At 53.1% G+C, this 24,905-nt stretch overlaps 1 protein-coding gene across 4 annotated transcripts; it reads right to left on the bottom strand.

The window, feature by feature from the left end:
- Positions 1 to 801: 801 nt before the first annotated feature.
- On the bottom strand, positions 802 to 24,905 carry RBBP8NL (RBBP8 N-terminal like). Of its 4 annotated transcripts, none has more exons than XM_075108813.1 (14): positions 24,757 to 24,905; positions 15,392 to 15,534; positions 14,028 to 14,070; positions 13,407 to 13,502; positions 12,939 to 13,051; positions 11,756 to 11,828; positions 10,309 to 10,475; positions 9,697 to 9,779; positions 8,061 to 8,224; positions 6,186 to 7,011; positions 5,646 to 5,754; positions 3,468 to 3,529; positions 3,018 to 3,144; positions 802 to 1,736 (listed from the first exon to the last, which is right to left on the bottom strand). In XM_075108813.1, exons 2-14 carry the CDS (start codon positions 15,456 to 15,458, stop codon positions 1,618 to 1,620), a joined length of 2,049 nt encoding a protein of 682 aa, XP_074964914.1. In that variant the 5' UTR covers positions 15,459 to 15,534; positions 24,757 to 24,905; the 3' UTR covers positions 802 to 1,617. The 4 variants fall into 4 exon arrangements, 2 of the variants coding, with proteins under 2 accessions (XP_074964914.1, XP_074964915.1); XM_075108814.1 differs by lacking the exon at positions 24,757 to 24,905 and adding an exon at positions 19,104 to 19,269; XR_012663023.1 differs by lacking the exon at positions 3,468 to 3,529 and having other exon boundaries at positions 24,757 to 24,837.

The following is a 24,905-nucleotide window of genomic DNA, read 5'->3' as shown; positions in this document are numbered from 1 at the left end:
TGAGCTCTGCAAAACTGTGGAGATAGGAGGAAGATGAGAGCCATCTAAATAATTTTTTGGCTTGGGAAGTTCAGCTGCTTTGAAATATTCTGGCAGCAACCGCCCCTATGGGATCCCCCGCCCCCCCACCTTCCCTGGACACCCCCGCATCGTCCCTGTTCCTTCCCTGATGCCGGAGCTGGCAGGGCCCTTCTGGTCCCCCTTCTCTAGCTCCACAGCCATCAGCTGCCCAGCCTGGGGGCTGAACCACATCGCCCTGCCATGGCTCCCACGTGGCTGAGCCCACCTCCCTTGGAAAGATATCTTCCTCCCTGGCTGGGTGTGGGACTGAGATCCCCTGAGCCCTGCAGCTGCCCCAGGCAAGGCTGAGCCCAGCTCCCTCCCCCTGCTCGCTCGCTGCTGGGGCTTTTTGGGGTGTGGGTTTTTTTGCTGCCTGCTTGCTCTGGGGAGGTGGGAATGCACCATGGGTGTGCAGAAAGGATGCTCTGGACAGGCTGGGCACTTGGCTTGCTGCACCTTGCCCTTCATTCTCGTGAATGAGCAAACAAAATCACCTTTAAATAGAAATAACTGTGGGTAAAGGAAGCGGTGGTGCACCAGACAGGGCAGATACTCTCTGTGACAATTCTCCTCTGGTCTCTCTCTGTTTCAGCCCTGTTCTCTGCATGTGTGCTAGGAACAATCCAGCCTGGCTCCTGGTGCAATATCATGGCTGCAGGGATGCTCACTGCAGCTCTCCTCATCCCATTCCCAGCTAGAGAGCCCTGTCACTTGATGCCGAAGGAAAGCTTGCCCATGTTTAACACATCAGAAAAAATTGTTTAAGAACAGTTTATCCATGTGAAAACAAGCTCCCAGCAATCCTGCCAAGATCAGTGTGAAACTGCTGAGCTGGTGCTCTGCTGTGAGCCACAGCTGGGTCTCACACACCTGCCATTTGCAGGCATGCAGGACACCTTGGGGAGGGGGAACACACAAGCCCTCCCTTCCCATGCTCTTCTTCTTGCCCTCTCCAGGGACATGTCCCACATGCCCGCCCATGTGCTTGCTCCTCACTTAACTAGAAAAGAAAAACCAGGGGCTTTGTCCAGGTCAAACAAGATCCACACATGTATGAAACCTGGCTAGGGATTTAATCCATGCAGGTTTGTGCATGGAGCCCTGTGGCGTTCAGCTTGGTCACCACTCTTCGACCAGCCACCAGGACATCGTACATGGGGAGTGGGGTCTGGAGAGTCTGTTCTTGCATGAAATCCCAGGGAAGAACGTGGTCCTGATCCAGGCTGAGTGCTGCAGAGAGGGTGTCTCTTCTTCCTCGCACCAGGCTGAGGGTCTGCTCCGGCGCAGGGCTGAGGGTCACTGGATGCACTGCTCCACCAGCAGTGACATGGCTGCTCCAGGTATCACCTGCATGGCTCTTCCTTGCCTAGCCTCTCCCAGGGCACCAAGTGAGGAGTTTCAGGGTGCTCTGGTCATTAATGAGTCCTTATGAATTCCCCACTCCCTGGCCCAGCATGGCAGGAGGAGTCGTTCTCCCAGCATGGGTGGGATCCTGAGGTCTCCAAGCCCTCTCCTTTGGTCTGCAGCATCTGTGTTGCTTCTCATCCTACCCTGCTGTTAGCTCTCCTCGGAGGTGGTGTTGTGGGAAGTGGAGCAGTTCTCTGGTTCCTTCATGATCCCTGCTGAGCACTCTTCCACTTTGACTTTCTTTCTTCCTCTTATTGACTTCTTAGCTCCTGTAAACAGCAAGATGACCGCAGGAGTTAACCACAGAGCAATGGATTTACATGTATGAGGTCAGCGTGGGCTGGTCCCAAAACAGGGACAGCACAGGAGGAAGCAAAGCTCAGCAAAGGAAAGATGAAGAGAAACCCCTCTTACACGTGAGATGCACAGGTGCGCAGGGGAGGCTGTTGTGACCCTGGAAACAGAAAGAATATGTGAAGCAGAAGTAGGCAGAGAACTGACCTGGTGCAGGAGTGTACCTGAGAGAGTACCCAGACCAGTGGGATGCATATCTCAGATTTCTCCCCTTTCCAGTGTGGTACATGGCACACAGCATGTGCTGAGAGAGGGGTTATGCCTCTCCATCACCCCATTCCTGCCATGACTGCATCCAGCCCTCACTCGGCACATCCCCATCCATCCCAGAGGGTCAGATGGTGTTCGCCCCAGGGAGCACAGGCAGCTTCCTCCCCATTGCTCTGAGCAGCTGGTTTTGTAGAGCAAATCCTCTTCTCATTCAGCTGCGGTGCTGTCCCCAGAGCAAGCAGACACCTCCAAAGGCTGGGCACAGAGCAGGGGGCAGTGCTTGCCTGTTAAACAAGCTCCCTTCATGCTTAAGCAATAGCCCTCTCTACATTTATAACTGGGTCAACATCTCCCTGTCTTTAGCAATGGTACAAAGGGGGTTATAGTAGCGGGGTATTTCTGACAGAGCACTTTTTAAGATTTGACAGACACACTGTCTTATCCTTGCCCTTATCAGGAGCAGTTTTCTGCTTAATCACCTGTAGGAAATACAGGTACAACGCATTCCTCTGTCAGCAGGGAAAACCTCCACAGCTGCACTAGAAGATCAACAGTGTTGGCAGAAACCTTTCTCTGAATGTCAATAACTCACCCTTTGGAATCTGGCCTTCTCCAATCACCACCTCCCTGACTGGCTAAGCAAACACGAAGGACTTAGCCCTGTTAGCTTAGGTGCTTGGGAGTGCTCTCCTGGCCACCCTGCCCAGGCTCCCCTGGCTAAACATTAGCAGGGACTCCTCTCACTGGAGACACAACCATTGCCAAAACACGGCACTGTGTGTCTTATCTCAGGGAAACGAAAGACTCCACTGTATCACCTTGGGCAAATACTTCTTTGCAGTGCGGCATGCACTCGGCAGAGGAGCACCCTCCTCTCCCCTGCAGGGATGGTGGCCGGTGCCCTTGGGTGTTTCTCACAGGAGACCCTCGGGAAGCAGCAGAACTTGTGCCCTGAGCTGGTGCCACACGGAACTTGTCCTCCCTACCTTTTGTCCAGGGATCCTGTCCTCTTTTTCTCTTCTTCTGTAGCACATGAGCTTTGTCTTTGTTGCAAAAATATTTCCCATCAACCTGGACTTCTTGTAGGATATCGTCTTCATATGGGGCAGCCACCTACACCAATGAGAAGAGAAATCAGTCTACAAACTGCCCTGGCTTTCCCAGGTTGCTGATGGCCTGGCTGCATTGCTGGCAACCTTTGTGACCATTGATATGGACTGGTGACAAATGCTGTAGTTCAAAAACCCTCTTGACTAGCTGAAAAGAGTGATATCTCGATCCCTCAGCAACAAATTGGCTAACAGTGTGGGAATGGGGTTTGGCACCTCGTACAGAAAGAGCCATCACCTTCTGGAGTGAGCTCGGGTGAGGACAACCCATCTTACGCCTCTTGGACCCAACAGCCTAAGCTAATGGGCTGAGGAGAGCAAACCAACCTCACTGTCCGTCGAGTCTGGTTCATCGGATTCCTGCTTCCCAGACTCAGCATCATTGTCATCTAAGGAAACACAAAAGGAACGTTTTTTTGGCTGGCAGGGGACCTGACAAACTCACAAGCAGATGCAGAACCACCAACCTGAGAGCCATCTCAGGTCTGAGAGCCAAGTCTGAGAGCCATCGAGGCAGAAAACAGATTCAGCAATATACTGTGTTGCAAAGCAGAGGTACTGTGAGCCACGTGGCTTGAAATTAATGTTTATGGGAGATCCAACAGGACTGTGTTGGGAAGCAGGTCCCCGTAAAGCTGCATCTGTAGGACTTTGCTATCCCAAGGTTGCAAGCGCTGCCCTGAAGTCTGTGGTCACATGCAGGTTGGGAAGTTGATGGGTATTTAAAGCCCCAGACTGCACCATCCCATTTGACACCCAGGTAGGGAGAAGCATGTCTGGGTAAAGAGGACGAAATGGACAATCTGCATTTGCTGCTGGTGGCTCTTGGCAGGGAACATGTGCTGAGGATCAGAGGAAGGAAAGTTGGGGGAGCTGTTTCCCTGCCCTGCAAAAAGATTTTGCTGCATGCAGGCCCCAAGGCTACACAACCCCAGACACGTACCTGCACACACCAGACACGAACCCGACCTTTGCACAGAGCAAAACTGCCCGGGCCAGGGGCTGAGCCTTGCTGGTGGTGGCATCACCCTGTCTGCACCCACCGCAGCACACCCATGCTGGCCGTAGAGGGGCAGAAAGGGCTGGGGATGGAGCTGTGCCCTCTTCTGAGGGGCAGGGGCATTCCAGGACCTCAATACTTCTTGCTCCTGACACTCAGGTATAGCTGGGGTGGGACTGTCAGTAGGGCAGCCTCCCTTGCTGCCTCTGCCCGGGTGGGAGAGCAGATGGTGCTGATTTCAGGCACTCCTAGAGCCCCTGTAGTCTGATCCCATCCTCATTTTATCCTTCCATGAGTTAAGGGTCACTAGAAAGTGCAGGAGTATTTGTGTATTGTTTCCTGGGCTTTGTGTCAACCTTAAGGTGAGAACTGAAGAAAGTCCTGTATTCCCACACCCAGAATGTAATCAGCTGAAATTCTTCTGTTATGATGATATCTCCTTAGCATGTAAATCACAGAGGACTCCCTTTTTTTTTTTTTTTTTCCACTCTGCAAAATCCTGCTCAGGAGAGTGTTCCCAAACCGCTCCGACACGCCCAGACCAACTAATCCAGGCGAGCTCAACTTTCTGGCAGAGCCAGTAAGGCTGGTACTGAGCAGCTCCCGGCAGACGTGCTTCCTGCTCCGCTCCCCATGGCTGCTGCCTCCCACCCGCTGGGCAAACCTGGCGCCCACATCCCATGGTGGTCAGGCAGGGAGAAAGCACTGCGTGTCCCCAGACTAAGGACACTGCTGATTTTGGGAATGGAAAGGGCTCTTACGGGGGATGGAGCAGGGAAAGGGAGGAGAACATCCTGTCCTACCTGCTGCAGGTACCACCATCCCTCACTCCATGCTCAACCCTACGTGCTGTGCCAGCACAGGGCACACTTTGGAGCAAGGGGGCACAGGCAGGGATGCTTCTTCTAGTGCTAGCCTTGCAAACCTCCTGCATTTTCCCCATCTCTGCTGGGGCAACTTCTGAGCTCCTGCTTCCCTGAGAGGGATGGGTAATGCTGAAGCAGCAATGTTGTCTTGTCATGGCTCACTGTGGAGTGGGTTTTGCCAATGGGTCAGTGCTAAACTGACCTTTTTAGCTCCTGGACAACTCCATGCCACCCAGCAGCTGAGTGCAGGGTGCTTTGCAGGGTGTGCGGTGGTACCCCATATGTGACTCCTGGTCTCTGCTGGGCAGAGATACTGGGCTTTTCTCCAGAAGAGCTGGGGTTATTTTCTCCCTATAGGTACTGAGCCTGAATTTTTGGCATCCCTAGGGTTGAAAACTGAGCCCTCAAGAATGGAAATGTGAAACCTGAAGTTCCCCTGATGGCCCAAAAGAGCTGGGAACCAGGAGCACCTGGGTCCCTGGAAGGGGGTCCCATGCTAGTTAGCTACTGCTTCAGTTGGCAGGGATTGCAGGTGCATGCAGAGCCCAGCACAGAGAGCTCTCAGCTGTAAGATACATTCACCAAAATGCACCTTTGCTCTTGTCTTTTCAAATGTCACATTTGCCTGGGGCTTTTTACCTGCTTCTCCCTTCTGCGCATTGACAGCCAGTCTCACCCCGGTCTCTGGAAGGGCCTCTGGGTTGCTCGGCGTGGAGTTGTTTGTTGGATGTGCCCGTGAGAGCGCGAGCTGTAGGATACAGGGAGCACAAATGCTGCCTTTGCCAGGCAGGCGGAAAAGGCTGTCCCCAGCCCCTCTGTGATGACCGCGACACCCGTGGGGACAAGCATCGCAGAAGTGGTTCTATGCACTGGTGGTGTGTTCCAGGGGAGCCCAGCACCCCTCCTGCACCAACCTGCGGGATGGGTCACAGGCACTGCTTGTCCTTGGACCTGGACGGAAACCCCGTGGGCACTGGAGGGGAGGGGAGGTGGGGAATGAGAGCCAGAGCTGAGCGGCTGTGGCTTTGCCTTGTGCAAATATATCCCCATTGGCTTCACACGCAGCAAAGCTGTCCTCCCTCAGGACATTAATGGTGGTCATAAGGGCGCCAGCACCAGTGCTGGACACCTTGGGGAGGGGAAGGGGCCATGGTTGATGCCAACATGAGCTGTACTCACCACAGCTGCTTCCTCCTCCTCCTCCTCTTCTTCCTCCTCCTCCTTGACAGCAGCAGGCAGTGCCCGGGTGGCATTGGGCCAGCAGTAGGGGAAGTGCAAGTCGTCCTGCTCTGCCCTGTGTCTCCCGCAGGGACCACAGGCTGCTGGCACAGCAGGGCTCTCCCCGGGGCTCAGCCGTGGGCTGCCGGCAGCCTGCAGCTCCCGGTGGCTGTGCCAGCCTGTTTCCCTGCCACGGCCAGAGTCCGACAGATCCAGTGGCATGTCTGCACCATCATCCCTTGCTGCCTTCACCTTTTCTTGGAGCTCGGAGCTGTCCTGGCTCAGCCAAAACTCCTTCTCTTCCTTCCTATCTGCCGTGTCCTCCAGGAAGGATCTTTCCTCCTTGCATCCTGGCGTGATGTTCGGCCACGGGGAGAGGGGCCGCTCCTCGGATGCAAGGTTTGGCTCTCCATCTGCCCGCTGGCCTGGCTGGCGCTGCTGCATGAGGATGTGCTGCAGCCGCTCCCTGTGCTTGAGGAGGTGCAGCTTCTCCTCCAGGTGCTGGTCCCTCACGTACACCATGGCAGCAGGGAGCTTCAGCAAGGCTGCATGTTCTTCCCAGCCGTCACGCAACCGTGTCCTGCCATCGGCATCTTTGGCCCTGAGCAAATGGCTGGAGAAGCTGCCACCGTCCTGGTCAGCCAAAGCACAGTTGTTTGCCAGCCCCCGCTGGTGCAGGGAAAGATGCTTGTGGAGGAGGCAGAGCTGCTCTCTCCGGGCAGTCAGTTTTAGGTTTTCATAGGATGTAACAGCCTTGGGGGAGTCCGGTTTACTTGCTGTTAAATAACTAAAAGAAGCAGGAAGAGAAGGTCACATTAATTAGAGAATTTTCATGTTATTTCCCAGCTCCTGCAGGTGATGTGGTGGTCTCTCCTGCTCCCTGTGCCCTGTTGCCTGTTGCAGCTCTTGACACATGCATCACACTTGCCTTCAGGTGCTGTGTTGGGGAGGAGTGTCCCGGTGGCCACGGGGGTCAGGCAGCTGGCAGAGGGTCTCCGCACTGCACACGCCACAGGAAGCTATCACCATCCCACCATCCAACAGCACTGTCCTGTCCCTGGGCCACGGCAGCTCCAGGCAGGGGGTTGAGCGAGGGGGATGCAGTGACCCCCTCTGTCAGCACTGCTGCTGAGAAGTCACTTGTCAATCCATGCCTTACAGCCAGAAGCATCCTTAACTACCTCACACTGGGCTTTCTTAGTGCCTTGGTGGGCTGGAAGACCTCCAGGACAGAAAAACAGCCCACCATCTCCTAAAGTCACTCAATGAGAGATTTTTACAGCTATGCTGAGGAGGTCGGTATGGTGCATGAACCTGCCCTGCAAACCAAGTCCCTGTTATTGCTGGTTATTTGGCAGCTTCCGTGTATGCAAGCTTCCCGGGATTGCTTGGCAGATCTACTCCCACTCTGGGAAACTCGCTGTCTCTACAGGTGAACTTACTGGCTTTGCTCAGGACTCTGTGCTTCTGAAATCAATGGGGAGGATAAGCCTGGGGAAGTGCTGAGCCCTGCAGAAAAGCCCATTAGAATAGATAAGGAGGACCAGGGATTGAGGCAAGTCCTTTTCCTCCCAGCTGGAGGTGGGGGCACACAGTTCGCTTTATGGGTCTGACTGACAAAGCTGGAGTAACTAGAGGCTGATCTCGTCAGACTGGATTCCAGTCATTTTTTGCTGGTGTAAACTGGGAGACCCCCTTCCCCAAGGCTGTGGGAGAAGTCTAGAGAAGGTGGGCAGATACAGCAAATACCGGCCATCTTATCGCAGTCTGCAAGTGGGACAGCTGCAACGGCCCATGGATGAGGCCCACACCACAACCCAGGAGCAGGTAACTCACGCCTCAAGGATGGGGCTGTGCTCATGCTCTGGCAGGAGAGGAGCCTTCCTTGCCGGTGGGGACACTGCTGCCCTCAAAGGACTTTTTTCCAGGAGGCAAGGTCTGGAGCCGGGTCTCACCAGCGCAATGGTTCCATGCAGCTGGTTGGCGATCCTCTGGGATGCCTGCAGCAGAGGGGAGAAAGTCCAGGTGAGCTGTTCTGCTGTGCACCCCAGGCAGCTCATGGCTGAGGGGAGCCCCATCGAGCAGAGATGCAGCTCTTCATCAGTGTGAACAAGATAGACAGCTTGTAAGTGCTCTGTTTGATACAATTCTGGTCAACAGCTCAACCATACTTTTATTGGTTTTCCCAGGAAATTTCCCCTTCATATTTTCTAGCAGGATCTACAGTACTCTATTTTCTGGCTGCACTGATTTGTAGCCCAGGAAGTCTTATGCCTCCTTCCAAGTCAAGCCAAGCCATGTTTCAGTGGCTTAACCAAGATAAGACCCTGCAAATTCCCTGACCCCATGTCAGTCCATTGGACTTCATTCATGCAAGCTTCTGACACGCACTGATTTGATGGGTGTATTTCTAGTGGAGTACCTGGCTGCGAGGCCAGGACTTCATCATCTCCATCTGCTGTCATGAAAGGCTTACCACATGTTCTGACTTGTCTTTCCCCTGCCCACCTGGAGATGTCACCAACCCTCCCTGCGATCCCTATTAATTATCCTCACAACCTGCCTGCAGCCTTACCAAAACCCTTTTTCACCTGCTCTTTCAAGTTTTCTGTGGAGTTCAGGTAAGCAAAGCCTGTGCCAAAACAGAAGCATCTGTGTGGGTGTGTATGTAGGCTTGAATTCCCACGACCAAGAACAGGACTCCAGGTCCTGCAGTCTCATCTCCCAGTGCCCAATATCACCATATCACTCAGCATCCCTTGGCTGACACATACCCTCTGTGTTTTAAAGAAGTGGCAGGCTTGCATCAATGCACAAAATGGCAACCACTGAATGCCAGGCCCTCTGAAAATACCAATATTCATTATGCTGCAGATGGAGAGACATCTGTGATGCTGTTGGGAAGGACTGCTGCGGTGTATTTGTTCTCGGTACCCACAACTCCCACAGTTTACATGTTCTCCAGGCTTTTCCAACACTCACAATGCTCCTGCTTCTTGCTCACCCAGATAATGGAGAACAGACTCTGTAACTCAGGGTAAGCCTCACTGAAATGTGGCTCAGCACAATCTCCCCAGGTCCTTTGCTCCTCAGAGCTTTCCCCAGCAAGACATCTGAGAGAGGAATCAGAGTGATGGGCAGAGGACTCAAGGATGTAGATGTGTTGTCATGGAGGATAAATATAGGAGCAAAGAAAGATGTGCAATCTGACAGGGGGACAGGAGCCTGTGCCAAACTCCGAATGCTTTGCTTGCAGTGAGTAGAGATTTCTGCAGAGAGGATGCATCTGGCATTTGGTAGGTGTCCTCCTGGGCCCCTGCAATAGCAAACCACCCCAAGCCCAGCTAATTATCTTACTCCCTAAGTGCCTCCTACCAATCCTTTATCCTAGTCTACTCCCCTTAGTCCAATTCAGATGACAACATTGGTGGGAAGAAGGCCTGAGGACATCAGGCTACCTCTGGCAACTCACAATTTCTGCGAGGCTGACTTCTTGGAGAACAGTGCTCGGAGAAGTCCTACTGCTTGGCGAGCTTCTCTGTCCTGCAGGCTTTTCTGAAAAGGAAAAAAAAAAAAAAAAGGGAGACAGACAATCAGCCACTGTGACGATCCTACAGAGCTGTTGCAGGCTGCCCTGCCCTGGCCTGCTGTGTGCCAGAGCCTTGCAGCCTCCCGAGGACACTGCTGGCTAGCACCAACCACCTCCTGTTGAGGATTTTGAGCCAAAATGTCCATCTGGCTCTAGCCACCACCTGAACGAACGTACCCTTGCCTTGCATGTGTGGGTGGCAGCAAGGCAATGACATGGTCTCTGCATGAAATGGGTGGCAGATGCACACCTTCATGGCACTCGCCTTACAATAAGGGTACTCAAGCACTCCTTTGCTCTAACACAGAGCAGCGTGTTTCTCCCTTGACATGCAGTTTCTCCCCCCAGAAGCTATTCTGGCCATAGCAATGGCCATCTGAGCTGCCAACAGATCTTTACTCTCCAGACCCTTTCCCAGAGCAGCTTTGCACCACAGCTCAGTCACTCTTTCCATCCCTGGGTCCCTTGAGGGCAGTGGGAGCCAGCAGCACCGACCTTCTCCCATCTCGAGGCCTGGAACATCGTGGTGGGCTTCTTCTCCTCCCCTGTGAGCTGCCTTCTCGCAGCTGGCGTTCCTGCTCACTGGGGACAGTAAAGCCAAGGGGGAGTTGGGGGTGGAGCTGCTTTCTCTGGAGGTGACTCCTGGGGGCTTTGGCCTGTCCCTGTTGAAAGGAGAAGGACATGAATGAATGAGAAGGGGCAGGAGAAGGAAATCACCAGTTTGAGAGCCATTGTACTGAGAGTTCTGAATTATAGAGCCCGATATATAAATATATACATTTATACATATATGTATGTGGATATACCGGATCCTCAGACTCACCTCCTTCCAATTGCAGCTTATCGCAAGCTCAGCTGCAGTTTGGAGCATTGGACAGAGCCAGCATGACAGCTCAAGGCCTGATTTCCCCATTTGCCTGTGGGTAATGTCACAGGAAGCCATGACGTTGGGTAAGCCAAAACCCAACTGCAGCTATTGCAAAAGCTCTGTGAGAACCTGTACATCCCCGGCTGGACTTTCAGCCTGATGGAGGGGTGGATTCAGCACAGGGATATGGCAGCTGTCACTATATCGAGCTGGTGGGGCTGATGCTTTTGGTTACTGTGAGAGAGTCACTGAGTCTCAGAGACTCATGCTTATGTCATGGGCAAAGTCCTGGCTGGACCCTGATGCTGGGACATGGGTGTTTGGATGGAAATCTTCCTATCCAGCAGCCCAGGGGAAGAGCAAAGCAGAACAGAGCAGGAGGGCTTGGTGTTCAGCAAACCCAGCCTGACCAACATCTCTGAAACTCCTCAGGCCTTGGGAAGCATCAGGGAGTAAAAGCGAGAGTTTCTCTTTAAGCGGATGGTGCTTCTATGCTCCAAAGAAAACACATTTCTAAACTAATCCCTCAGTGCTAATTCCTCTGGACTTTAAGTCTTTGAAGAATGAGCTGATTTGTATATATTAGCCAGCCTGGCAGGTTACTTGGTTTTCAGCACAGCGCTCTGCTGGGATATGAACCTGTTGGTGCAGATCGCTTCCCCCTCTTACCCCGTCTCGGTCCCTTGTGTGTCACTCTCCTTCCCCCAAAACTCAACCAGCTTCCTGCAGACCTTCTCTGGCTGCTGTAGGAGGGGATCTGATGCCATGGAAAAGCCATAGAAGCCCAGGCTGAGGTCTGTGGCCCAGGCGAGCAGCCCAGGGCTTTGCTTCCCATGAGCAGTCCCCCATGGCAGGGTATTGAATACCCTTGTTCCCTAAAAACTGAATCCTTGGATACAGTTGAACAGGGGAGTGAGTAAAGGTCAACAAGAACTGAGAGACCATTGCAGGTGTTTTGGTGTCTAACATCTACAGGAATCTGTAGGAATTAGATGCTAAAATACCCCTGAGGATGCTGTGGTCTGGATGTAGCCAACACCCCTCATAATGAATGAAACCCAGGAGAGCACTTACTCTGGGCTCCGGAGCCTCTTCAGTTCTTCCTTGAGAGTTTTGTTCTCCTCCCTCAGGCGGTTTGTCTCATTAGCTGCAGGGACACAAGTTGTGCCATGGATTCAGGTGTCGCAAGGAGAGAGCTGGTGCTCTTGCTGGGGTGCATGAGGAAGGACGAGGGAATGGCACCAGCGTTTGGAGGGATGCCGAATTTCCTTCCTTCTCTGAAAACATGTTCAGGGATACAGGATGAAAGGGAGCAACTTTCCAACTCGGGTTTGGTCAGGATTTGGGTCTGCTTGCAGCCCATCCAGCTTGGAGGCAGAGCATGACGCAGACGGGGCAGTGGCTGCAGCACAGTGGGACGGACAGTCGGCGTCCAGCCCGTGAGCACCACTGCCACCTCCGATGAGTGGGTGCTGTGTTAGGGGAAGGGCTGTGGGCCTCGAGTGGGATCGGATGAAGGCCAGAGGGAGCTGTGAGCACCCAGCAGCCGGGCACCGCAGTGAGGAGCTAGCGTGAGCGAGCAGTCTCCTGGGCAGGGTGGGCTGCCATGTCGGCTTGCTCATGCTCAGAAGCAACACTCGGGGAACAATGGCATAACAGGGGAGATAAACCAAGGGCTGCTGGCACCTCTTCATCCCTCCTAATGCCTTATCTCCTTTACCCCCACGACCCTCCCTGAGCCAGCCAGATCCCCAGGGAAAAACGCCCCGAGCCTGAGCGGTGCTGGGAGCTCTGCCAAAGGCTCTGGAGAAGATCCGTCACACGTGTTGCTTGATTTCCATTTACCCGTGCTGAGCTGCTGCTGTGACTTTCCTGTCTTCGCTAGAGTGTTACTTCTGTGGTGCCAAATGCATCTTTTTTCCAGGCAGCTGACATGGCCTGGCCAGCTTGGGGCTGGTCTTGGCATGAGCATCTCTCATTTTTCTGGAGGCATGGAGGGCTGCAACACCCCCCAGCTCTGCCACTTTGTGTGAGTTGTTACCTCTGCTTGGTGGGGATGTGGGCTGTCATCCACAGTCCTGGTCAGATCTAATCTTTCAAGGTCCCCGTGCTCACATTGGCTGCCTCCCTTCTCCCCACCCCCGACAACTCCTGGGTGCCCAGTCACCGGGAGGGCTCACATGCAAATGTCTGGGAGAGGCATTAACTGAGCAAATACTCAGCCAAAGCCAAGCTTACAGCAGGCGATGGTACATACTGAGGATGAAGATGTGCTGCAGGCTCTGGAAATGGGAGGTCTCATACTCATTCTGCTTCTTCTTTGCCAGCTCCTGGGTGACCATGCATCTGTCGCAGAGACCTGCTCGCAGCCTGGAGGAAAACCCATGGCCAGCAGCTTGTTACCACACAGTTCCCATGGGGGAAATAAGCTCCTGCCCTCCCCACAGAGAAGTGTAAACACTCAGCCCATCACCCAGCATTGTTGAGAGGGGTTATCACCCGTGCAGCGAAGCCCTGGCCCTTCTACCCCCCAGGATCCAGGTCCCACCACCATCAGCTTAAGAAAGCTCCTCTGCGTGTGCCTGGGCTCCCCCAGCTCTCCCAGCAGCCAAGTATGAGTGAAAGAAAGGTTCATGTGCTATAACCCACTTCTGGGAAGACAGCAAACCCTAGAAGGCTGTACTTGCTGCCACAGAACAGCACCCTATTGAAAAACAAATCTTACCTGTTTTCTAACACCTTTACATTTTCTTTAAGGACCTTCTGTTGTTCCCTTAATTGGTGATTTTTAGTAAACAACTCTTCAATTCTCTGAGCATCACTAATTGAAGAAACAGAACAAAGAAAAGAGGTTTATTAGATTTCTCCCCAAAATCTGTGCCTTTATCTACAGCACCCTGTCAAGGGGAAGGATTTCTGCCCTGAGCCCACTGTGCTGCTCACACCAGTATGGCCGAGTTGCTTTTGCTTGTGTGGCAGGAGAGGAAACAAATGCGTTAGAGCCCAGACACTGCCCTGTGACCCCCACCCTTGGAGTTAGCAGCTTGCTTCATCCCATTTTATTGCTTCCTAAGAGAGCGAGTGCCTGCCAGCATAAGCATCACTTGCTAGTGGGAGGGTAAACTGGAGGTGGGCTGGGATCACCCCAAACCCTACCTGTGCTGGGGACTTGCATGGCAAAAGCCACCAAAAGGTTTATATTTGGCAGAACCAGAAAGTCAAAATGCTTTCTCTAAACCAGGCAGCCCCGGAGGAGTGCCCGGGAGGTCTGAAAATTAGTGGTGTAACCTCTCCTCCGCCCCCTGTCCTGCCATGGCGTGGGTAGAGCCGACATGGTGTTACTCACCGGCACTTCTCCGTCGTCAGCTCTGTCAGCTTGCTTTGCAGACCTGGAATAATTAACAGAGATGGAGAGGTGGGTATTTATTGCCAATTCCCTGGCACTTTGGAAACAAAAAGTGACAATGGAACTTCAGGAGGGTGCCTGGCTTTGCAGAAATCTCATCAATTTACAAACCTTATTTCTGAGAAGGAATGACACATTGCCTGTGTTAAATGATGCTACAGTTTAATACAGCTGGAAAAATTGTACAAAATGCGAGCACATTTTGTACTTCCACTATTTGTATTTCCACTATTCAATGAGTCTGCATTTCCTCCCCACCCCCAAAAAGTCTGTTTCAGTTTTGTTTCTACTTATTTCTTATTACAGCACGCATTTCCCAGCTGGGCAGTATTTTATAACTCTCAGGGCTGCAAAGCGTCTTGGAGGATATTTACAGTTCAACAAGAATGGCTTTTGTTGATGGATCTGCAGACGTTACATCTTGTCAAATCCATTTTATGCAAAGTAGATGTAAACATGTGGTTTAAATTGCTCAACTGTTTCCTCTAACTCTCACATGGCTTGAAATTACACAAGAGAAGAATGAATTCATAAGCCAGAATCCTCCAAAAGTGCTGTTGTTTTGTTCCTAATATTGATACTGGGAATTATTCTAATAGGAAAACAATTGGATTTAGCATTTGGTTGCTTAACCTAATGGTTCTTATTTTAATAATGTATGACCCGAGGAATAATTGATTCCCCAGAGGAATAAACTATCTAACCTGACTTTAAGGTTTTCTTTAACAGTCTTAAACTCCTGCTGCTTCAGTCTTATAGATTATTGCATCTTTCCACTTTCCCTTTGATCCCCAGTATCCAAATATACTCCAATCCATGTTGCTCGGAGAAGATGCCCGGCAGGAGCACGTGTCACTTCTGCAAACCTTCCAATTCACCTTTGTCACAGACCACAACAGCAGGAGCAGGAAAGGAGCCAAATTCCCCTTGATTAAAGCCTGGCGTAAGTGGGATTCCCGCAGGTGGGATATCTCCAGGGATACTGGGTGCAGCAACACCCTCTCTCTTCTGCTCCTCCTCATTGTCCAAAAAGTTACTGATTTTCTCAGTAAACCTTTTTCTCCACCGGGCTAAGATGGATAAACCACACAAAGGTGCCACTGGATAGTGTGGTCCCCTGAGGGCCAGGCTGTGACCCTCCATCCCCATGGATGATGCTTGCTGAGCCCTAATGCCCAAAGCTCCCTACCCATCCACACCTGCTCTTCCACCCTCCGGGTTATTTCAAACCAAACAGATCTAGGTGGCATGACAAAGAAATGGACTTCTGCTACTTTTTAATAAGAATTCTCATGTCTCCTTACCTTGGACCTCTTTCTCATGGATTTCCTTGAGCTTATTCAGGAATTCTGCAAAACTCTCTGTGGTCATGTTCAGGGCTGTGCCACACACCGGACTGCTTCCAGTGCAAGGATGTCCTTTCGTTTCAAATTATTCAGGTTTCAACCTAAAATAGAAACGAGAAGTCCAGTAAAAGAGAAGTGTCGTGTGTTTGTAGTGTTCTGGAAAGTCTTGAAAACAGGACAAAGCCCAAGCCTAGAAAGTTAAATCATTTGCTAAACCACGGACATGCACAAAGAGGCAGGCTCATCCGGGGAGGCATTTTCAGACCTGTCCACCCTGCCTCAGCCCTGGGCTGGCGACACAGGCAAAGCAGAGAGCGATGGCTTGGAAAACAGAAGAACTGAAAGCCCAGCTGAAAAATCAGGATTTTCCTCTACTTTTTGAACTGTTTATATAACAGTTCTCTGGGATAAGGCAGGGCAGGGCATCTTCTTGAGGAAGGGCTTGCAGGACTTGTGTCAGGACCACATTGCTGGGGACTGATAATGGGAAAACTTGAAGCAGTTTTGGTGCTCAGGCCTGATGGACCTGTCTCCCACTGAGTCCTGAGATGTTCCTGTGCATCCCTTCTCTGTCTGGCACCATGCACAGCTTCTACGGAGGCAACATGTACCACTCAGCCCCCCTGCTGTCATCGCCCAGGCACCCTGCATGGCCTCACAGGATGCAGCCTCTTCAAAGCTTTGCGAGACACCAAACTGAGTGTTATTCACCCCATTTTACAGAGGAATCTGGAGAGGTGATGAGCAGGATCGAGCCCCGCAGGAAGGCTGGTGGGTGCTGAGCTGGTGAGGGCACAGTACCCATGAGGCTGAATGTGAGCTGGGACACCTGGGGCGTGCCAGCTGTCCCCAGCCCCTCTGTGCCAGGGTGTCCCAGCTCCTGCCCCTGCCTCAGTTTTCCCATTGATGTTATGGGTTATTAATACTCCATCATGCTGAGTGCCTTCACTTTGTGCCAGCAGTAGCATTCTATTATCTCTGAGAATAGTAAAAGTGCTCTGCTTTCTAAAAAAACTTGCTCTTTCCTTTTTTAGTTGAAAACTCCCCCAAAAAGCAGGAGAGGTAGAGAACAGCGCATGACACCCCCAGCTCAGTAAGCTAGGAGAGGCAGGAGGTAAACAAAGAGCCTGAAAGTAAAGTTGTTTTTTTAAGAATTTTGCCTTGATTTTAAGAATTTTGCCCTAATCCCAGTGGTCATAAATTTTGAAATTACTAGGAGGGATGGAAAGCAGAACCTCTGGAGATGCGAAAGCTCATTACATCAGTGATGACCTCATTCCTCCCTGGGATGCCGCTGTTGGGATGAAGTCTTTCCTTTTCATCAGCGAAAGCCTCAGGGAGTCTCAGACCCCCAGAAATAGCTGTGGGCCCAGGTCCCTCCTGGACCACGATGGTACTGGGGAGGGGTGTGTGTCCAAGCATCCCCGCAGATCATTGCGGAGGGTCCCCCAGGGTTCGGGCAGGAGGGCTGTGCAACCTCCCAGTCCCCTGAGGGGTCAGCAAAGCTCTGCTCTCCCTGGGGTGTCCTCCAGGACCACCAAAACCATGCTGGGAGAAGAGGGACTTCCACTTGAGGGCATTCAGCCACATGGGAGCTTCTCCCCTAAAAGTCATGCCAGGTTACTGAGTCACGGCCAGGGATCCTGTTCCCCACAAAGCACCAGGGCACTCAGCCTTCAACCATGCAGAGATGACCAGGGAGAAACCCTCCCCTCTGTTGTTCAAAAGTGAAAGGCCAGGCTGGGGCCTGGGTTTTGCAGCCCCACAGCGGCATGGGGAAGTTACCGCCGGGCTCCGGCACACTCCCAGCCCAGCTCCCTCCCGGCAGCCCTGTGCCTTTATCTGCATGCAGAGCAGAGGTGTGCCTGATTACCTGCATATGCAAGATGTGGGCACGCGGAGCTGGGAGAAGAAACTTTCCCCTAAAGCGTCTGATTTTCAAAAGAAATGAGGCACGCGCCGACAAGCAGAAGCAGGGAGGCCGGCTTGCGTGCTCTTACCGTGCTTGGATCAGTGAAACAGCTGCGTTGCCTTTTGAGCAAAAAAGCAGAGATCTTACTGTCTGGAGAAGCAATTAAAAAAAATATTCATTGCTCCCACTTCCCTGCACTTAACTCACCCTTTCCCAGGGATGGGTGATCTCTCCCAGCAAGTAAAAGCCACGCGAGGCACGGCGTGGCTTGTTGTGGCTCGCGCAGCTCGGGATCAGCTGCCGTGAGAGGGAACTGGGAACCCATCTCTGCTGCTCAACCCGAAGAGCCATAGCTGAATAATGAGTCAGGTGAAACAATACCCAGTCCTACTCAAAAAAAACCCCAAACACCTGATGAAAAGATGTTAATGGGAAGCACTTCCCAGGCGTGCTGAGTCCTAAATTCAGCTCTGCCCTGGGCAAAGCACCTCCCCAGGGCTGAACGGAGGCTGTGAGAGCCACCGCTGCTGTCATGGGGCTGAAACCCCAAGTGCTGGCTGGGGAGGCTTTGAAGTACTTAGGCACTAATTCCCATTGCTGTAAACTGGGAAGGGATTGCAACCGGGAGCAGAGCCGGCAGCAGCTGCGTGGACTCCCTACAATGCTCGCTGGTGCAGGGTCAGTCCCTGCCCTCCTCAGTGCTGCCCTCTCCTCAAGGCTGGTGTCTTGGAGGGCTGAACAACACCCGGCATTTTGGGCCATAGGGCTCTAGCTGGGACATCCCAGGAAGGTGACGTCCAGGCTGGGGCTTGTGCCAGCCCGCGGTTCGGGGAGGCAGGGCTGGGCTTAGATGTGGTGGGAAGCAGAGGGTGTGGGGGCAGCCCAGGTGCTCAGTGCTGGATCCGGATCCCTGCTGCTGTGACTCAGTGCTGCGGGCAGAGCCCAGCAAATCAGGATTTGGGGCTGCGGTGTGGGCAGCTGCTTTGCCTTCCATGCATGGCTGCAGCCGCGGTGCCACCACGGCTGGGGGTCCTGATTTTCTTTTCCTCAGAGTTCCCAGGTCAACAGGGGTCTGTGACCTGCTGGGGATCCGATCAGCTCCCCGCTAGTGCCATTTTTGGTGCTTTTTGAGATGCCAGCGTCCATCCCTGCCTGCAGATGGGACTGCCACTCTGTGGCAAACCTGGAGAGAACTTGGGGTCTCTGGTTTGAGAACACGAATGGTTATAGACATGCTGCATGAGCATCACCACCCACATATCTGTACCCAGGATTTGGCCTTTTGCTGCAGCAGAGCAACCCTGCAGACAGCTCAGGCTCTCTGAGGGCTTCGGCTTTGCTCCCTTCTCACCCAGTGTGGACTGGCCAAGGCATGAAGCCACAGCTCCCCACTCCCCCGCCCTGCTCAAGAGGATTTATTTAGGGACATTCATTGATGAAGACCAGACCACAGAGTCTCTCAGTGTGGAGCTCACTCCCTGAAACAGGGATTTCTTTTACAGCCCTGAGCCCTTTCCAGAGCTGTCACTGTAATATACACCCAGTGGGGCCGGACGCAGCCCCGTGGCAGGGCTGGGAGCAGCCCTTTGGCATGCCAGAGGGGCCGGGTGTATTTCAAAGTGACGGGTGCCCTCTGCAAACAGAGCCCCAGTGTCGGCAACCAAAAGCAAACTCCTCATCCAGCCCCTAAATCTGGTGAGTTTGGAAAGCCCAAGCCCCTGGTGCAGGACTGTTGCTGATGGCTGGGGCTTTGCTCACCTGCTCTCTGCGTCCCCCGATGCTCAGCTCAGGGTGGAACACAGGGTCCAGGTCGGGGAACAGGGTCCCTGGCACATCGGCTTTCACAGATGGGGCTGGGGCAGCCCCTGGCATCGCCTGGGTACCAATGGCATTGCTCCTTGGGGCAGGATGCTCCTGACTGCAGCTGGGGTAAGGAAAAGTGGCAGGGAGGTTATTTCCTAGCCCGTGCCAGGGGGCTTGGGAAGGGACAGACTTGGACAGCTGGCTCTGACAGCACAGCCATCCCCCATTCCCTGGTCCCTGGGGGGTTTCTGGCCTCTTGTTACCATCCCTAGCGCTGCCAGCCACACTTGCATTGAGCCACAGCACATCCTCACCCTCAGCACTGTTTCTTTTCAGAAGAATAAAACAGCTCATTAGTTAAATAAGCTTAAGATGCTAAAAAAAAATGGCAGGACTCTGAAGTTCTGACACTGTCAGATCAGTGAAGCTTAATGGATTTACCACCAGATATTTCCCCATCAGCAGCACTGGAGTTGTTCAAGCTTCAGGCTGGTTTTATGTAATATACCTTTCACTGGGTGACTGCCGTGCAGGGCTGCTTTCACCAGCCAAATTTTCTTTTCTTGGCTACCCTACTATGTTCTTGGTCTAATTTTAGAATTACAAATTGAATTTGTACTCAGAAAAGCTGCCTGATCACTCATGGAAAATCTGCAGTGCCAGGAGTATTTCACGGGCCAGCATGAAGCTGATCCGCTTTACTGTTGTACTGTGCACTTGGCAGATTGGAGAGGGGTTTTTTTTGTGTGTTGGGGATTTTTGCGGTTTTTTTTGCTGGGTACTTATTTATTTGTATGACCTAACATGGCACAGCCTGTCCTAAAATGGAGCCCAATGCTCGCCCTCCACTGCGCTGGTTCTGTGCGCGGGTGTTGGATAGGGGCTGGCAGATTGCAAAATTACCCCCTGACAGGTGAGACAGGAGGAGCAGCTTTGGCTCTCACCTCACCAGGGAGGAGGATTCTGTGCCTTCCTCTGCCTCGCACAACCCGAAAATCCTCCCCAAAGCAGGACAGCCGCTCTGTGCTGCTCTGCCAGCCCTGGGGCTGGTTTGCAGCAAGCCCTTGCTGAAGACATCCTCCCCCAGGGTCGCCTCCACCGACTTAGGATGGGGATCCCACCTGGGCGGTGCGGAGCTGCCGCGGGGCTATGATCTGCCTCGCTGGCTGTTTGCATTTGCTGGGGACCAGCACTGGTCGCAGCCCCCTGAACACGCTGAACAGCACCGGCAGCGCCAGGGAGATGCTGCCCCTGCTCACGTGTGTGCAGACAAGCCCCGTTTCAGGGAGAGGAGAAAAAGACCAAATCCTCCAAGAGAAGCCTCAGGTCCCAACCCACACACCTATTTACTTCAACCCTATAAAGTCTGTGTTGCCACAATAGAGCACAGATCCAGCTATGACAAAACCAGCAGCTCAATTTCTTCCCTACTACCCCAGCCCTATGGAGGCAGCTTCTGCTTCTCCAACTGCTGTGGCAATCACCAAAGCAATGGGGTTTTTCTTCTATTACATTATTTCTGCTTGACAGCCCCTAGCTGTGGGGTGTCCCTGTTCCCCCTGGCAGAGAGTCTTTGCTGCCCTGGGTTTGCAGGATCACTAAAGCAAGAGAAGTCACAATACCTGAATATACCCAGGAACCAGACTTTGGCTTTTATGTAGCAGGCTGAGCAGTTAAGGGGTCTCTTCTTGCACTGTCCCCAGCTGCGAGGGAGGCTTTATCCTCTGGCTCTCCAGCTACCTGCTGCTTTGCTGAGGTTTAGCAGTAAATAGTTGTCCTGCTCCCCACTCGAGCACAAATGGCATTTGGACCTGCCAGCCATGCCATGATGCTCCCCAGACCGTGGTGGGCTTTGGCCAGATCTGTGGGCATGTCTGTGTGCCAGCACGAGGATTCAGAAGATGATTAAAAGTAGCCGCTTATCTGCCTGTGCATCTTGGGCAACCACAGCTTCTATAAACATTACTTAATTAACACCTCAAATGCTCTGGGAAGTGGATAATGAAGCATTATCGCATTTTTCAGGTGTTTTAATTGAGAAGCGGTGAGGCTCAGGGAATAGCTCAAAGCCCCACTGGGAGTGGAGGCACACAGCGGCTGATGCCTCCTCCCAACCCAACCAACGCGCTTCCGCTGCCTCCCCCATCCCCAGAGCCCTTGGCTGGGGAAAGTGGGTGGTAAATACCCTGGGAAGCTCTGATAGATGGTGGTATCACCCCACACTCTGCTTGTGATCCCGTTACGCCGTGCACAGTGCCTAGAGAGCATCTCAGTCACATTTTCTCCTCCTCCATGGCAGAAGGCCTTGACAGCAGCATGCGTTGGAGCCCATCCTGCTCCTGATAGATGGACAATCCATTATTCATAGTCCTGCATGGGCAAGCAGGTCTTGTGTGGGGTAGGGGGCATGAAGATCCATCGTAACCATGCTCACATAAACTGGCACCTCTGCTCCTGTTGTGTTAGGGCGTGCGTGGGCATCCTGAGTCGAGCTAAGAGGCATGCAAATGAAAAGAATAAATCTCTCTCCCCTGGATATAGTGCAGGTAATGAAGTCTTTCACTGAATCAGCTTTTTTCTTCAGCACTATTTAAAAAAAGGGGTTGTGTGCTAAGAAGATTCCGTCCTGCAAAACAATCCCGAGTACTTTGGCCCCACTGGTTGAACCAGTGGCGTGGGGGTGGGACAGCCTGCAGCACTTCTCCTCCAAGGGAGCTCCAAGGGCCTCAGGGTGCTGGATCTGGCCCTATCGCCATGGCCAGGGCAGTTTAAAGCCACTGGTGGTGTAGGTCCAAAAGCTGAACCAGATGGCTGAGACCCCCTGCCAATGGGGATGCCCCAGCTTTCAGGGTGCTGGGAGTCCACATCGAGGTTTTATCCACTGATACAAGGCTGAAGTCTCAGTGGTCAGTAAATATTTCTCTTTTATAATAGCAGGAGCTGCAGGAAAGACTCCCCTTGCTTTGAAGACCCAGAGCAACATTGCTGTGTTTGCTGTTATTCTGCCAAAGGAGCTCCCACCCACAGCACACTTGCATGGGACACAGTCCCCTTGGCCATTTGTTGCTGCGAGCTGCCAGGACCATGGTGGTGCCTGGTTTGGGGCGAGGGGAGTTTGGGGGTCTGTGAGGGGACCTTTCATTCACATGCTCACTGCTCCAGGCTTGGGCAAGACCTCGTGCCTTGGGTTTTCCTGCACATCCCATGTGGCTCTTCTAAGGCAGTGACAGCAAATCTCCGGATGCTGCTTCTCTGCTTTCAAGGCTCCTTTTGGGCAATTTGAGCCATGACAGGGTTTCAGGCGTCATTCAGCTGGGGCATCCCCAGGTTGAGCACAAGCAGGGTGGGAAGGGTGGGTGCTTTCTCTTCCCACCCTTGGCACCTGCTCCTGGTGAGGTTTGGGAGCCAGTTCCCACCGCCAAGGTGGTATGGGAACGCACTCATGGTGTTGGGCAGCTGGAACAAATGAGCTGCCTCCGAAAGCTACAGAGAAACTTTGATGAAAGAAGCCAAGGGCTAGTTCCACCAAATCTCCATCCTTTGGGAATTCCTGAAGCTCATGTTGAAACAGGTGGGAGGTCCTGCTTACCTCCCTGCTTTGGGGGAAGGAAAGTGCCCAGCGCCTCTAATTTGGAAGAAAAACCCACCTAGCATGGCTTTGCCTTCCTCGCAGCCATATGTCAGTCCACCCAGCTGCAGGCATGTTTGCCAAGCAGAGCACAGTCCCTAACACACCGCATATTTGCAGCCTAGCCGGGATATGTGCACCGCTCATAGCTCTCACCGCTACTGAGCCAATCGAGGGCAAAGTCCAGTGGGAGATGCTGTATGTGGGAAATGTCTGCTTCTTTGACAGACTTGCATGGGTCCATGCTTCCGCACCTTGCTCGGCAGATCTACAAGCTTCATCCTGTATCTGATCCAGATCAAGTGGTGATCTGATCCTGTCCACGGCAGCCCTACTCCACCTGGGTTTAGCCCCACTGTGGCATCATGGACAGGTCCTCTCTTACCAGCTCAGCCCCACACTGCCGTAAAACAGGTGGGACGGCCACAGCCAGGCATTTTTATGGGCTGAGGCATCTCTGCTTGTCCCAAATGCTTGGTGACACACTGGTGTTGGGAACAGTTTGCTGCCCAGGTTGGGTTTTGAATCAATACCACGCATCAGTGTCCTGTGCCCACCACTGAAGCTATGGAAGGATCCATGGTCATCTGCCCTGTCAGTGCTTTCAGGGCATTCCCCATCATGGGACCATCCCAGCAATGGGGACAGTCCAACCCACAGCACCAAATTCCCTGTGCAGGGAGGCAGCGTGTGTGGACACAGCCTTTTCCCTGCAGCAATCACGCCATTGCTTCCTTTGACCTGGATTTAAGGTAGGGGAGAGCAGGGAGGGGGATGACAGACCCCATCAACATCATGCCTCATGCCTAGGGCTGCCCCTGGAGCTGTGGCAAGCTCCAGCATTGCTGAACATTTGCACTGCCTGCACGAGTGTATCCACCTGCCGTGGGAAGGCACTGGCAGGATGTCCCATGGGGAATGTGATGGGGACAGAGGGTCTGAAGGTGGTGGGGACAGAGGGCCACCTTGCCCAGCTAGTGGGAGTCACTGCAACCTGGCTTCCAGCTGCCACGGAGGAAAAAGGGTTGTTCTTAGCGCTGGCAATAAAGTTGTGGTTGATTTAGGCTGGGAAAACAGGGATGGAAAAGGAGCCCCACGACCCCATTGTAAGCCATTTACTGCCCAGCATGCATGTGGTTTGGCGCAGGCCAGCACTGCACGAGATGCTGCATGGGAGGTGGATCAGGCGTGGAAGGAGGCGATGCCCCCCGGTGCCGGGCACTAACGCCCTGGTGATGGTGCTGCCTGCCTGGGACGGGCACCGCAGCCAGCCCACACGCTCCCCCGATGCATCCCGACGCGGCTGCGAGCCCGGCTCTCCTCACACCACGGCTGTTGTGCACCCTGGGTGTTTGCTCAGGGAAAGCTTTGATGTTTGCTGCTTTTGGTCCCTGCTCTCTAGATGCAAACGTGACCGGACTCCCTGTACTCACATAGACCCTGACACCCACAAACCGCTCTGACCCTCGCACAACTATTTTACTTTGCCTGAGCTGGATGCCATTCCTTTGCATTTCAAATTCCAGTGATATCTCATTACCTTTCATGCTCAAGTGGAAAACGCCAGAGGAGAAATTTTTGTTAGAGGAAGGGAGAGCCCCGGGGTCCCGGCTGGGCAGCTGCTGTGCAGCCCAGGCTGGCTCAGCTCCTCTCCCTGCCGACCCCGCATGCCCGCAGAGGCAGAGCCGCCGCTTTGCAACAAACGATTAACAACCCTGCTGCTAGAAAACCCCAGATTTCCTCCATGAACTCTGAGAGTGGACAGAAAAGCAAGCAAACCCGTGACACGACAGCCTCTGCCCATCAGATGGGAGCTGGAGCAGCCTCCAACTGCCAGCACCAAGTGACAGCTCTCCCCAGCACACTGTTGTATGGTTTTTGGGCAATTCTCCACGCGCAGCTCAAGCCAGCTCCCTTCCCAGCCAAGGATGCCAGGGACAGATTAAAAAAAAAAAAAATCAGTTCAGGTACAATACTCACATTGGGGGGCTGTCTGCGTATCTCTCCCTCAACTCCTCTGGCTCAGTTAAGTTGTGATCAAGAGACGGTCATCTGGGACACGAGAGACAGGACTGAGCAGTGTGGGTGAACTTGCACAGACAATAAGCCATAATTTTTCTTTGCAGTCT

Source organism: Phalacrocorax aristotelis, chromosome 13, assembly GCF_949628215.1.
Source record: "Phalacrocorax aristotelis chromosome 13, bGulAri2.1, whole genome shotgun sequence".
NCBI classification, from domain to species: Eukaryota; Metazoa; Chordata; class Aves; order Suliformes; family Phalacrocoracidae; genus Phalacrocorax; species Phalacrocorax aristotelis.
This window is presented reverse-complemented; position numbering and strand designations above follow the sequence as displayed.

Bases quoted from the DNA above. Each gene is read 5' to 3' on its own strand.
- RBBP8NL (XM_075108813.1), bottom strand. From the start codon at position 15,458: ATGACCACAGAGAGTTTTGCAGAATTCCTGAATAAGCTCAAGGAAATC. The intron at 14,071-15,391 runs GTAAGGAGACAT...TAATTATTCCAG, and splicing joins CCATGAGAAAGAGGTCCAAG to GTCTGCAAAGCAAGCTGACA. The intron at 10,476-11,755 runs GTAAGTGCTCTC...TCCTTTCAACAG, and splicing joins AAGAGGCTCCGGAGCCCAGA to GGACAGGCCAAAGCCCCCAG.